The sequence below is a fragment of the Tyto alba genome, unplaced genomic scaffold (genome assembly GCF_018691265.1).
Source record: "Tyto alba isolate M040663 unplaced genomic scaffold, T.alba_DEE_v4.0 Super-Scaffold_40, whole genome shotgun sequence".
NCBI lineage: Eukaryota > Metazoa > Chordata > Aves > Strigiformes > Tytonidae > Tyto > Tyto alba.
Window position 1 is genome coordinate 23,505,100 of NW_024881316.1, and position 14,133 is coordinate 23,519,232.

At 40.5% G+C, this 14,133-nt stretch overlaps 1 protein-coding gene and 1 long non-coding RNA gene across 3 annotated transcripts in view; one reads left to right on the forward strand and one right to left on the reverse strand.

Moving 5' to 3' along the window:
* The window catches only part of LOC116965672, a 32,078-nt gene extending 18,209 nt beyond the window's left edge, over positions 1-13,869 (reverse strand). For both annotated transcript variants that reach the window (XR_006166419.1, XR_006166418.1), the window contains exon 1: positions 13,827-13,869. This is a non-coding gene — a long non-coding RNA (uncharacterized LOC116965672). The remainder of the gene's footprint in view (positions 1-13,826) is intronic.
* DST (dystonin) overlaps positions 1-14,133 on the forward strand; it is a 308,093-nt gene that overhangs the window by 20,252 nt on the left and 273,708 nt on the right. Inside the window, 1 exon segment of the mRNA XM_042803120.1 lies at positions 13,806-14,013. Coding sequence (XP_042659054.1) covers positions 13,806-14,013 — 208 coding nt within the window.

Here is a 14,133-nt window from a genome sequence, read left to right on the forward strand (position 1 = left end):
GCAATTTGGCTCCTTTGGGGTGGGTGCAGCGTTGCTACAAGTCACTACAAGGGAACAGAGAGGGAGGTCAGATGTCTGGGGGAACACATGTAAAAAATCTACTGATGTGAGCAGCTTGATTTGGCTCCACTGAAACTACTCCCATGACTGAAGTGAAGTTTGCGCTGTCAAGACTCTGATGATGCAAACTTGAAAGCAAAGTTAATCAGTTTCTAATGCATTTAAAACCATGAGCTGTCCCACCCATGGTCTCATTCGGCTATCCTTGTTTTCGCTTTTATGTGTTTAAGCCTTAAAAGTGATGAGAAAAACAGTATAACCATTCTGTAAGAAAAACACGAGGGTTTTTTTAACATCTGATACTAAGTCATTTACAGAAGAAGTCTGGGTATTACTTGACACTTAGCTTACTTGAGATGAAATTTTTCGTAGGGATGAAGTTGTTCTAGAGGGCTTTTTAGGAGTTTTTAATATGTCTCATTAAATAGTTGCCATATCATTTTGTTAATTTCCATTTATTCTTACTCTGGTGTTATTTATTGATTTTCCAATACCATGATGTACTCTACATGATATTAGTATGACCCAATACAGATGCCATACAAAAATTACTCACCAACCTGCACAAGACTTGGTTAATTCCAAGTATTAGCTATTTGATCTATAGATCACATTCATACCTTCGTTCTTTTGGAGATAGCTGCTTCTGTTGGACTGTGTCTCCTGTGAATCACACTGAGAAGCAAGTATGGAAAAAAAATTACCATATCTTCTTTCACCTTCAGCCTTTTTATTAACATAAATATATTTATGTTATATATAATATATTATATTAATGTTCTCAAAAAACATGACAAAGCTGTGAACTACCAGACTCTGCACGGACACATGCATACACACATGCGCGTGTCCTCTCTCAGGATAATTGGAGCACAGCCACAATGAAGAAATGCAGGGACTGTGTGAATGAATATAAAAAGGGAAACAAGGACTGCATTTTTTGCTTTAAGACCTAAAGGAAATATCTCAAAGGGGATTTTGAGGTGCATCTGAGAGTTTATTAGGTGATTGATTCATAAAGTTTTTAACAAGATTTAAGCATCTAGACATCTTAAACAGTTTTTAAAGTACCTCAAAGAACCTATTTTAGATGTGTAGAATCTTTGCAAATGTGACCAAATCCTAAATCCAGTCATCTCTGAAATAAAGAGGAAGCCTTCAGTGGTCATTAGGTGACATTCAAAGGTACCTCTTCTCTTTCAGAACATACACATGCCTACCAAGAGACTGTTTACATCTTTCTTGGACTGTTGTGTTTTACTGCTTTTCTTATAGCAACTCTGCATTGATAAATTCTTCATAAACAATTTTGCATGAAGACTTCATTTTCCCACTGTCTTCTGTGACCTCCTCCCTTGCTGCCGATTTCCTCTTGGCTGCTTTTCCCTCTCCACCCTGCAGTTCATCGTTGCATTGTAGCAATTGCCCATTTCTTCCACTCCTTTTGTCCATCTCCCAGGCAGTCTCGATTTTTGAAGGGATTTCTTACACCATGAATTTCACTAGGCCAGGAAGATGGCGTTTTTACAACTTCAAAACTACTTTTTGTTAAAACACAATGGTAACATGTTAAGAATTAGATCTGAGATATAAAATTATTGTTGAGTTGTCTTTCTAGTGATTTTTTTTTTCTATGAATGAGTTATTACAGCTATTAAGCATAGTGCAAAAGAAACAGTTAATTGCAATAGTGCTAATAATTATTGATGACACATGTATGTAAAAATACAACTAAATAATAACAGCAATAGCGGGACAAATCCACATTTAGAGCACCTCAACTGACTTTACTACTAGCTCTTATTTGGAGAGTTAGGGTCATTTGAATTAATTGTCTGCTGCGGTGGCAGATCATACTTGTTTTGAGTGTATTTGTTTAGATTTACCCTTGTGTGGCTGAAAATAGAATCAAATCCATGTTATTTTTCTATACACAGTTTCAAATCATCCTATACCTGTGGGCAAAACCCTCTAATATGACAGGTTTTGCCTTGTAGGCAAGCTGATTCCATACAGTTTTTATTTTGTCTGTATCAATTTTCATTCCTAGGGCAATGCTTATTTACTGAAAATGAGATGAGAGCTTAAACCACCCTGGCTCTGTTTGATCTAAAGTGTTGAAAGAGGCTCAAAGTACACCCTTGGTCCTTTGCACTGAAACTAACTTGCTGCTAAATTAGAAGTGAATGAAATAAAATATTCTTCAACTGTTGCATCAAAGAAATAGAGCCGTAAAACTCTGGCTTGAAAGATGTCTAATAGCTTTTCTGACACTGTTATTTTGTCATGGTTTGTATTAACTGGGATTTTGTGTTCATTGATAAAATTATACTGCATGTATGCAGTGTAGCCTCATTGGGAAATTAAATTTTGAACTGTTTACAGTTTTTGTTTTTTAAATTCCAGTGCCCTTCCTTGAGATGTAGCAATATAAACCTAAGCTGCTAAAATGTGCGAGCAGTCTTAGTTGTATGAAAAAATGTTTGATGTAAGTGATCATAAATAGTAAATTCTGTACAGTAGCTGAAGGCAGATTTAAAAAAAAACTAAAAAGCTCTGATTTTGTTATGATGGTGTTTGCACAACTTAAAATGACCAGTAATTGTCTCACAGATGCATAGTAATTACAGAGTCTAAATGCAGATGTTTCCTTTTCCTTCACTGCCACAGGAGTCACTCTTCAGAGATGTATTGTGTAACATCCTACTGTGGCACATAAGCAGTACTTCTTTATATAGCAAGGGACTCCCTTATCCATTTCTATTTATATATAACACTATACATGGGTATTATGTTAAAAGAATGGTTTGGAAAAGGCAAGTATTCAAACGTTAGGAAGCACTGGAATGGAGGTTACATGTGCAGCTTTACTTCAGTCTGTTCTGCATCTGTGTTGCCATATAGACTTTAATTGTATGATGGCATTCTGTTTTTTCACAGGATGTACGCTGTATTCATCGTAGGATGGAAGTGCTCTTAGGATGACTCTTATGTGTAGGAGTTCTGCTGTAGAAGTTGTAAAGTGTGTAAATGAATAAAACAGGAGATTGCAGGAAGAGAGGATCTCTTATTTCTTTAAAAAGCAGTGAGTCCTGCCTTGGAGATTGAAGGGTGGGCACAAGGTCACTGTGAATGTGCTGAACAATTGGCTTAAAATATTTTTTATCTTCCATTTCCTAAGTGCCTGACTTAAAGCATGTAGTTGGGTTTATAAAAGTTCTCAAGTTGCCATTCACCACTGAACTCCGTGTGTTCCATGGTCTAAGTATTACTGATGCATAATTCTAATAACTCTTAAAAAATCAGATCCCTGGCATCTCAATTTGACCTAGGTAACAAAATTGACCTCCTGGTTTCAGTTTGCATCCTATGGTGAAAGATTGTTAGTATTTGTGGAGCAGTCAGATACAACTGTAGTGATGAGCATCTCAAAACAGTCTATGAAATACTAATTTCTTCTTAACACCAGCATTTGAATAGCATGACATAAGTTAAGTTGCTGCCCATTGAACAGAGGATGACAAAACAAAATACTGACGAACTGTTTATGGAGTGAATGTCATGCATCATTTGCACTAAATAAAAGCAAGACACTGGGAATGTAATAGTATATGATCACATCATGACTGCATTATGATGTACAAATAAACAGGATGAACTAAGTTTTCACGGTGAACCTTGAATCTGGGATTTGGTAACATTTTAGTGCTTGACTCTGCAACCTTAAGAAAATTATTTCAATGAGAACTTTGTGTTTAATTTCCTACTGTTCTTAAAAACAGTAAACTTAAAACCAGGTCTCTGTTGTGTGGCTCATTAGCAGGTTTGACACTTGAACTACAACACAGAAAATTGTGGTATTGAATTTCAGGGAGAGACTGACAATATTTGTATTCCTCTCTATGAACCAGTATCACAGGGGAAGCAGTATTTTTTTCTAGAGGAACTCTCAGATATTTTCTAATGGATGGAATTAGGATCAAACTTCCTTTTCCTACCAGGCTCCTTAGGGAGATGTGTTTTCTTGTGCTTGTTCTTCCCGATTCTGGCTCTTTCTGCGCTGTGTCCTCCAGCCTGCTCCTGACCTGCCTCTGCCCCACGGCTGGCTTCTTCCTTACTGACCAGTCCTCACTCCTCTGCTGGCCCCAGCCCTTCTCTTCTCACTTTTTCAGTCTTTGTCTCACTCCTCCGTGTCACACCACTTGCACAGCCCTTCCCAGGCTCACCTGGTCAATCACCTCAGTGCTCAAAGGCACTTGTTCATCCAATCTCTAATTTCTGTGTCTCCCTGGAGCCTCTGGTTGCATATTCCATGCACACCTTCCTTGGCTCTTCTCTTCCTTCTTGGAGACCCTCTCCTCACACACAGTTCCTACACTCCTTGTTCATCAGAGCACCTTGTTCAAAGGCTTTCACTGAGGCAATACTAGTTTCATGTCAGATCCTTAACTCTCCTCTGATCTGCTCTTTCCAGCATTGATGGCTACTAGTCCCAGCTGTTACCTTGCAGGTCGATTTTTCCTCTAGTCTGTGCCCACAGCGTCTGCTGCTCCTTTGAACACTTTCCAGCTGCAGCTCCCAGACTCTGCTGGTCTCAGGGTTTGTCCCTCAGGCTGTCAATCTCTGTGCATTTCTCCAGCCCTTTCCTCCAGTGCACTGGTTCCGGTGTTTGTCCTCTCTACATTCAGATCGTACGGCTTCTTCCTCTTGCTGGCTAAGCACAGCCGAGCAAGTCACAGAAAGCATAAAAGAAATGGTCTCCTGCCTGTCAGGTCTAGTGCCTGCCCTCCCCTGCTCTCCATGCCTCTTGCCCGCGCTGCCATCAGCCTGCAACCACAGCCGGTAACTATTAGAAGGAAAGATTAGTGTTGCCTCCGTATCTCCAAGCTAGAAGGATCCTGTTCAGCTCCTTGGTGGGGATGGTAGGTGTCCTGAGAGCAGAGGTAAGAGCTGCGAGGGTGGGATTTGCTTGGTTGGTCTGTGATGGTGGGTAATGGTCTGGCAGCTGTAAGACCCTGAGAGTCTTTGTTTAGTGGTTGCCAATCGAAAGAGATTTTTAGTTGATACATTGGAGACATTTCAGTTGATAAATTCAAACATGGCCTTGTTAAAAAAAAAAAAAAAAATCTGGTAAAATCACATTGGTAGTCACTTGGGCCCTAGGAATAGTTAAATCAAGCTATTTAACTTTGCAAAGAAGAACTACTCGCAGATGAGGAGATTAAAAGAAGTTGACTTGCTCAGCAAAACCAGAAAAGGCTGAGAGGAGGTAAAATGCAGGCTATGAACATATCAGGTATGCAAAAAAAAGTATTTAAGGAAATGAACGCTGTGTTGGAAAAAACAAAAGACCAGGAATAAGTTTCAGGTGGAAACTAGAGGAAGATTACTTGTAATCAAGTTGACAGTAGGTTCTGGAGCAGCTTTTTCATCAGAGCAGCGAGATCAAACCCAAACTTTAAAAGCTTTACTTTATACTCCCTGATGCCAGGGATAGCAGATAATATTTGTATCTCAAAGGCTTGTCACTCTGACAACTGTAGACAGATTTTTAACAAAGATGGCAAAAGGCCTCTGTATGGCTTAAATGATATTCATATTTAAAATATCCACCCCAAAGCCTAGAGTCTTTTCAAAAAAGGTCACTCAGATATTTTTTTAGCATTGACAAATAACTACTGGATATTTTAATAATCTTGCTCTCAGGCTTCTTGGTCAGCCTTTGTGACTAAAAATTTTCAAGAAAATTCAACCTTGGGCAGAGAATATTTTGAACCAAACATATGATGAGGCAACTTAAAGTGGATTTTATAAGAGAAAACAACCTGATAACTTAATTACACAAAACTAGTAATACCGTTCATATAAGAACCTGTATTTTTAAATAGTTAAGTGTTGATTGATTGCTGGATCCAGTCTTGAAACTTTGTTTTAAAACATGGGATTGAAACAGTTTGAAAAGAGCAAATGAATTTATATCTATAAGGAAGGAAATTTATCAGCCAGGAATGTTAACAGTTGTTACTAAAAGCAGAATATCAATACTACGATTTTAGATTTTCGGTATGTAATTTCAAAAAATTCTTCTAAGTCCTCCTCTTTTTTCTTGAAAACAATCCGTGCCCATCAGAGATTTAAAAACTACTTAGAACTTTAATTTGCTCTTTGTTGTCCAAAGAGTTTTTGTACTCTGATATATCTTTTATGGCAGGAGTAATTTGGCTTGCTAATAAAACATATATATATATAAAATATAATACAATCTATAGTGAAAAGTTTAGAAGGCTGAGGAGAGTATTTGAAGCTAGATGATTTCTTATTCCTGACACTTCCTCTGTTATATGGTTGGCCTTGTAGGCATAGTAAGGAGATAAAACTCCGTATGCCTTCCTCAAACCTTAGTCCTGTCACGTTATTCTCTTTTGTGTCTGGCAGTCTAGGGGGATCTGAATGGATGCAAGATAGCTGCAATTAAAAATTAATACAAAATTTATTTTTAGGTAATGGGAAGTTTTTTTGTAACAGCTATATGCAGCAGTCATCTAAGGTATATATTTCTTTTACAGAAATAATTCATGATTTTGAGACCTAGCATTTTTAGGTATTAATATCTATGAAGCATTAATTTTGAAACAAGATAATTATAATGGAAGTAGCACTTATCTTCCTGATGGTTTTAGCATAAAAGTCAATAAAAATCACTATTCCCCATGCTGTAGCTTCCCAGATACTCAGAGCTCAAAATATTATCTTCCTATCTGCAAAACCTTCAGTACCTTTCTGTCGGCTTGTAAGCTATTTCAAGATTAAATCTTGCAATCCACATTGAGAAACTAGAGGAAATAAATGAGGAAGAGAGGAATGGATTAAATATGTAATGTATCAAGGATGTCATGCTGATGATATTATTAATTTCCAGGTGAAATTCAAAAAGAATCCACATCTTTGTTAGCACAGTTTTACTAAGCAGCTTTTCAAGAGAACTGATGGCTTTGGCACAACACGGCCAGTTTAAACCAAATGCTATTTGGTCCCACTTATATACAGGTCTTGGTTACACTGAACGAAGTATGCCTTGCTTTTCAATGTATCTGAAAAAGAAAAAATAATGACCGGGTTTATCTTGCACAGCAACATACTTTAAACACATTATGTTTCTCTTACGATGGCCATCTTCCTTGGTAGAAGTTGCTGAGACCTGTGGAGATTATCATGACAGTATCTGATACCTCAGCTCATCTCACAGTTAACAGGGAGTTATAAATGTGGAGCATCTCTCGACTTCCTGCTCCTGAAAGAGATCACCAATAAATGAAGTAAACGAAACAGAAACTCTGCTTGCTGTAGCGTAATATTCACTAATTTATTTTTTTTTAGCTACTAGAAGACGGTATCACTTCAGACCAATGAGTACTTGAAATTTGGTGTATCTCCGCAGAATTGGTACATAGGCTGCACTGTGGTTTCTGTTGCCTCCATTGTACATGTCTCACCCAGGGACTACTACAATATTTTACCCAATTACTACTTAAAGCAGAATGTATAAGCAGTCATTGGAGCAGGGATCAGAACCCAGCACTTCCATCTCCACAGAGAGAGTCTTGGGTGCTCTGACACAGAGCGCTACGCTCCCTCTTCCTCTTTCTCATCCACACCAAGAAATCTTGAACTCCTTTTTTTGTTTTGTTTTTAAAAACAAACCTGTACCACTTCCACAACCAGGAAGTTGTTGCAGAATAGTCTCTGGGCTGGCTGCTGGGTGGTGAGGGGTTGAGCCTAGGTTTCAAGCTCCTTAAGACAATAAGACAAAGGCAAACAGCTGCTTCACTTCTTACTGTTCAAAAGAATGTACTGTTCTCTGCTGTTATGAAAGGATGACTGAGGAGGAATTTCAGAAGAAGGTTTGCAGGTGTCTTATATCCCTGAAGAACGAGATGCTGCATCATCCTGGGTGACCAGGTTTTTCCAACTACTTAGTTCCTACCAAAAACTCCGTTTTACATTACATCAGTTTCAGATGTGTAAGTAGATGGTTATTCGGTAAACACAGTTTGATGTTAAAAAACTGTGTTGCAATGTCCAAGTACATACGTGGATCTAGTCCTTAATCCATTTTTAATTTCATGTCCTCATATAACTTATTTATTTCATGAAAGTTGCCTTTGTAAGGTTATTTTCAAAGTGGGTGAATGGTAGAGATTGACCTACTAGCATCCAGAAAAGATCCCATCTCCTTTTGAAAGCCTATGAAAGCATCAGAACTTCCTTGTATAAATACAGTCACAGGCTCAAAATGCCTGTGATTGACATAATGAAAACTGAATGTTTATTTCCAACTTCTCCTACCTTTAGAAAGAAAGAAAGAATGTTAATACTCTACAAAGCAATAATTTGTCCTGATGTTTGAAAGCCTACCTGTTCACAAAGGCAGTTGAACATAGACCCTTGATGCTCAGAGTTTCAGATTTAGTGTATTTGACTTCCATCTAGCTGCTTATTGCTTTATAACATTAAATACAAACCCAGAAACTCTGTATTTATGCTTGTATATCCTGGTAATGCAGGTCCTTTCAAGTACGGACATTCCCTTAAATGACTGGCACAGAACCAGAGAAAAATATTAATTGAATATGGCTGCATCTCCACTGGTGATTTTTTTTTTTTTTTTTAAGCTTGGCATACTTGTTTTTACATTGCCCATGTTTGTACTTTCATTTGCATGTCTGCTTTGAATTTTGATCATTTCTGACAATATGCAGTCCCAAGGGACTTGCATAGCCTGATTGCATACATTGCATTATCATCTCATTGGGTTAAAGTGGTAAAGATTTACTAATGGGAACATTCAGTTGCCCTAGATTTTGTCTTAAATTTATTAAGTTATTTTACTTTAAAAGTTGATCTACTTTAATATCATTCAATCTGGGATGCTACAGGACAAAAATAGCCTATTACATTCAACTGATATTCTAAATTATCCTAAATTAGGAGGAATTTTGTTGAAACAAATTCAGTGAAACCATGATTCAAACACTTCATTTCTGTTCATATTTATCCATTGCCCACAATGAACATAATGAAAGAAGAGAAAATGTATTCCAGGAATTCTGAGATAGTTTAGTATAAGTGAAATAGAAATGACTCTTAACTCAACTAAAAATTAGATTTCAGTCAATGTTGACCCGTACTTCCCAACAGCTTCCAAAACCCAACGTGAAAGGACTCACTGCAGCAGAAAATCATCTCAAAGATAAAATGTGAAAGTACAACATATTTGATTAGAATTCAGTTGGCCAGCACAAACTCCGATGTGTCATAAATTTGGGGAATTTTTGCAATATGACAATAATTCAGGATCAGTCTCTCGGCAGCTTTTGCCAGCTGGATTGCTTGACTGAGTTTAAAACCTGACCTCTACTAATGCTTTCGCCTTGAGGAATGACAGTGCAAAACGCACTGGTGTTCGTTAGGGTATCAGGTCCTATTTAAGGGTGGCTTATCTGATATACAGTGTTGGGCGCTACCTTATACCATTTTCCAGGTGTGCTGTCTTCCACCTAGTTTCCACCTGATCTTCTGGAGTGCCTCACCTATGACAAACAGTCCTTCTTTCCCTCTTCAAAGGAAATCATGCCTTGGTTCTTGGCCAAATCCTTCTTACAAGAAGTATGCTAAATAATTCTTTGAAATCATCCCCATTACTGGAAGCCAGCTCATTTCTACAACACAGTAGCAAGCCTGGCTCTCAGGCGACTGCTGCAAATCACCTGATTACAGAGAAAACCCTAGACATTGGCAGAAATGAGATGTGCTCTCCTAAATGCTTGTCCTGAGCACTCTGCCTCCCAAGGCACAGCGGTGAGGACTCTGTGTACAGTTTGCACCCCCCTGTGGTACTGACAGTGAAACGATGAATTAAATTTAATCCTGTACTTGAATAGTACAGTTTAATAGTAAACTTAATCCTGTACTTGAAGGAGACAAAACTCTGTTTGGATTTGCTTATGTACGACCAACAGGCTTCAATGCACACACTGTTACATGCATAACTGCTATGCAAATTCAACAGTTCCTGCTGATCAAAAACAGAGGTTACAGAGAAGTCTTTAGGCTAATGAGCAGAAGGAATGCATAATCAGAGGCATAGAATAAGCAGCTATAGCATCTGGGCTGTGACCTTATGGGCCTTCAAGCTAAGAAGGGTCAAGACCTGACCCTTACTAAATCCCAGAGAAGGCTAAGTAAGGATGTGCCTGATCAATATTTTACTGGATATGAAAGACACTTCACTCACAGCACCCAAAAAAGTGTTGTGTATTATTAACAGTTACAGTTTTCACTTGCATACAGCAGCGTGCCTTATAGAAAAATAACATAAGTACCTTAACATATTTTAACAGACTATAACCAGGGTTTTGGTTTTTTTTTTTTTTCACATGCTGTGCTAATTTGCCATGCACGCTTTTCAGGATAGTACAGATGTTCTGCATTATCTTGTATTTTTAAAACCAGTTAATATTGTGCGGTAATCATGGAATGCTTATTTTGGGACTTGCAGCTATGGCATGGAGAACGTGTTTGATAGAAACACTTAATCCAGTGGGATGAGTGATAAGCATGTTATGAACAGTGGCTGTGCAAAAGGAGAACAATTACAGACTTCTTATAAAAGCTATTAATTTACCCAAGCAAAGCAGTTGTTCAGTTCATTATAAGTGTCTTTGGAATAGCAAAGTTGAGATTATTAAAAATACTTATGTGCTCAATAGCTCTGTGTACACGTTACTCAGTAGTACCTCCATGCTGAATAAAAAAAGTAGACTAAGTTAAAAATTGGCTTTTGTTAGATGCGAGTTTGCTAGATTTCGCTATTATGAAAAATTCCTTTCTGAGCTTCCTGCCTTGTTCTGAAAATGAGATAGCATGATTCCTGAAGAGTGAGTAAGCTGAAGTGGGGTTTGTTCATTCATTTTGTTAATGCATGCGTTAAGTAAGGTAGAAGGTCAACGTAAAAGAGGATAGCTAGTTGTAATACACATAGATGCCAAAGATTGCTCTACTGTTGCCTGTTCAGTCTGATTTCCCAAAAATATGGGAGTGGGGTCTTCTCTTATAGCTTATCTTCCAGTATTGTAGCACAGCTGACCAGAAGGACAGTCTTCTTTTCCCTAAAAGTGACACCTCAGTAAGAGTGTGGAGAATATGTTCAGTGGTATATATGGAATGGTCACACAGTGGCACTTTTGGATTGTAAGGGTAGGAGGAACTACAGAAGGAGTTGTTATAAAACATAACAAAGGGCTATTAAAGCCTCTTTTGAGAAAAGGAAATCCTACTGGATGAAAATTATAGCATACTTTCAAAGATAAATCTGAGAGTTGAGAGATCTTTCTTCAAAGCTTCAATAACAACTGCTATTGTATTTTGTCCTTGCATATTCCAAGCTGCTACATAAATACTAACAAACTATCGCTCTAGCACCCTCACAACACCGTGTCTGGGCTCTTTCTAATTTTTGTATTATAAACTAGAAATGAAGAAAGTGAAGAAATCGAAAGGCAAAATCTGTCTCCAGGAGTCAAAGATACTGAGCAGCCATTGGAAGACAGTGGCCTGAAGCAGGATGTTCAGAGCTGGGATTAAAGGGAACACTTTCTTTTTTATGGCAAAATTTGGAGCTAAGGACGGGCCACAAGAAACCTAATCCCTGATCAAGCACATCAGGGGCCCTGTCAGCCTCGCCTGGTGCAGCAAAGTGCCCTCTATACCCTGCAGCAAGTGGTGCACTTCCAGCTCCCATCAGGAAGGCACCTGTATGTGACCATCCTGCTTTATGAGATCCTACAGGGAGTTCTAGCTTATTATATAAACTGGCAGCAAAACAAAAAGTTCCCGGCACTAGAACTAATTACAAAGGCAATCAGAGCTGGGATCAGACATCTCATGTTTCTGTTTTTCCACATTTACCTCTTGCTCTCTCCACATCACAGTACAGATAAACAAAAATTCAGTTAATTGGTTTTATGTATTCATGCCCTCCATCTCCTCCCTTTTGAACTGCACCATGAAGTACTGTAGAAGGAGCAAAGAGGATTGGGATAGAAGTGAAGGAGGTCAGGAGGAGCAACCACTAATAAGAGATCCTCTCTTATTTAGCAGATTATTTAACTGTATATTATTGGCAGTTTTATGCATAGCAAAGAGTGCATCATGTTGTTACTCAGGACTATGTGGGTTTTGAGTTTTAAATGGGTAAAATACCTGCCAATGTAATAATAATAACAACTCGTCCACTCCATGAGAACTGACAGTAAAAAGGTTCAGACAACAGTAAATTTTATCAGATCTCAGTCACAATACAAATTTCTTCTGTAAGTAAAGGTACATTTTAGGCTCCTAAAAAACCCCAACCAACCCCCCCACACACACACAAAAAAACAACACCACAAACAAAAAACCCCAACCAAACCAAAACACCAAAACCCAAACAAACCAAGGGCTACAAGACAAGCCTAAAATAATAGCTGTTTTAGTATCCAAAAATTCGGAATCTAGATGAGCTGAATGGGGGCTACCTCTGCCCAACAAAGCGTACTGCGCCTCTCCAAGTTGAGAATAGCATATCCCTAAAAATGAACATCATACCTGGACCAGCATCAGGTTACACTTTTGAAAGACTGTCACAGTAGCTCCCACATGAAATCACAGATCAAACCCATCGTTTTCTAGACAGGTGCCCTGGAGAAACCACAAGTCTCTCCAATCGCTAAATGCAGAGGAAGAGAAATAGCACCTTGCCCTGAATCATGTCCTGACAACCTGTGTATAACGTTCCTATTCCCTATTCATCCCTATTTTCCCACTTCACCCTAAGCAGGGATGCTAGAAATAGCAGCAGCCCTATCCCTGCACTGCATCAGTGCTTATGTGCGTTTCTGGAAGCGCTCTGGTTTTTTTTGTTTTTGTTTTTTTTTTTTTTTTTTGGGGTAGCTGGGAAGTCTGAACGTGGATACGGTCCATAAGCCGAGATCAGCCGTTTGATCGCTGAAGGCGTCTTGGCAAAGCGTGACCTGTCGTGCCCCGCTACCCAAAGGGGATGCTCTGAGAAATCTTATTTTCTCCTTCCTTCCCTCCTGCCTCCCTGCCCTCCTGCCCCCCCCGCTGCCCCCGGGAGAGGGCCCGCCGGGGCGGTAACAAAGCCCGGCGTGGGCTGTCCCCGGGCGTGGGTCCTTCCCACAGACGGATTTACACGAACCATTTCAGCAGCAGCTCGGAGACGGCAAATCTTTCCCTTGTCCTGGCGGGGGAGCCAAACGCTATCGATTTGTAGCCCGGAAGGTTTTTTTTTTTTTCGGTTGTTGTTGCTGCCGCTGGGTTTATTGTTGGGGAAGGGGGAGGCTCATTTGCGAGCTGGTTGCCCAGCCGCAGGCCACGGCTCTCCCCCACACCCCTCCAAATGCATTCCCGCTGAAGGCCGGCTGTATTTTGGAGGATCACCCCCGCTGCTCCCTCTCGGACCCCTCTTCAGTCCCCGCCTCCCCCCCCCCCCCCCCCCGCCCCTCGAAATTCACGGCAATGGTGAGCGGCATCTCCCTCCCCTTCTTTTCGCGTGAGATGCTTTTCCACGCCACGCGGGGCGGGTACTTGCGGGTGCCACCGGAGGCCCCGCGTCCCGATCCGCTCCCCACGCACTCCCCCCACCCCACCCCCCCACCCCTTCCCTCCCTCTGTGTCTCCCCGTGCAGAGCTCCGGCAACGCGTCCTACCGATGCTCCATGTCGTCCTCCGCGGATTTCTCCGACGAGGAAGACTTCAGCCAGAGGTCGGGGACGGTGTCGCCGGCGCCGGGGGACACGCTGCCCTGGAACCTGCCCAAACACGAGCGGTCCAAGCGGAAGATCCACGGAGGCTCCGTGCTGGACCCGGCCGAGCGAGCCGTGCTGCGCATCGCCGGTAAGGCGCGGCCGGGGGCTGGCGGGGAGCGGGGGGGGGGAAGGTTTGGGGCAGAGGGATCCCCAGTCCCCTCGCCTTTCTGGTCGCGGCCCCGCCGGGTGGTGACTAAGCTCTTGGGCC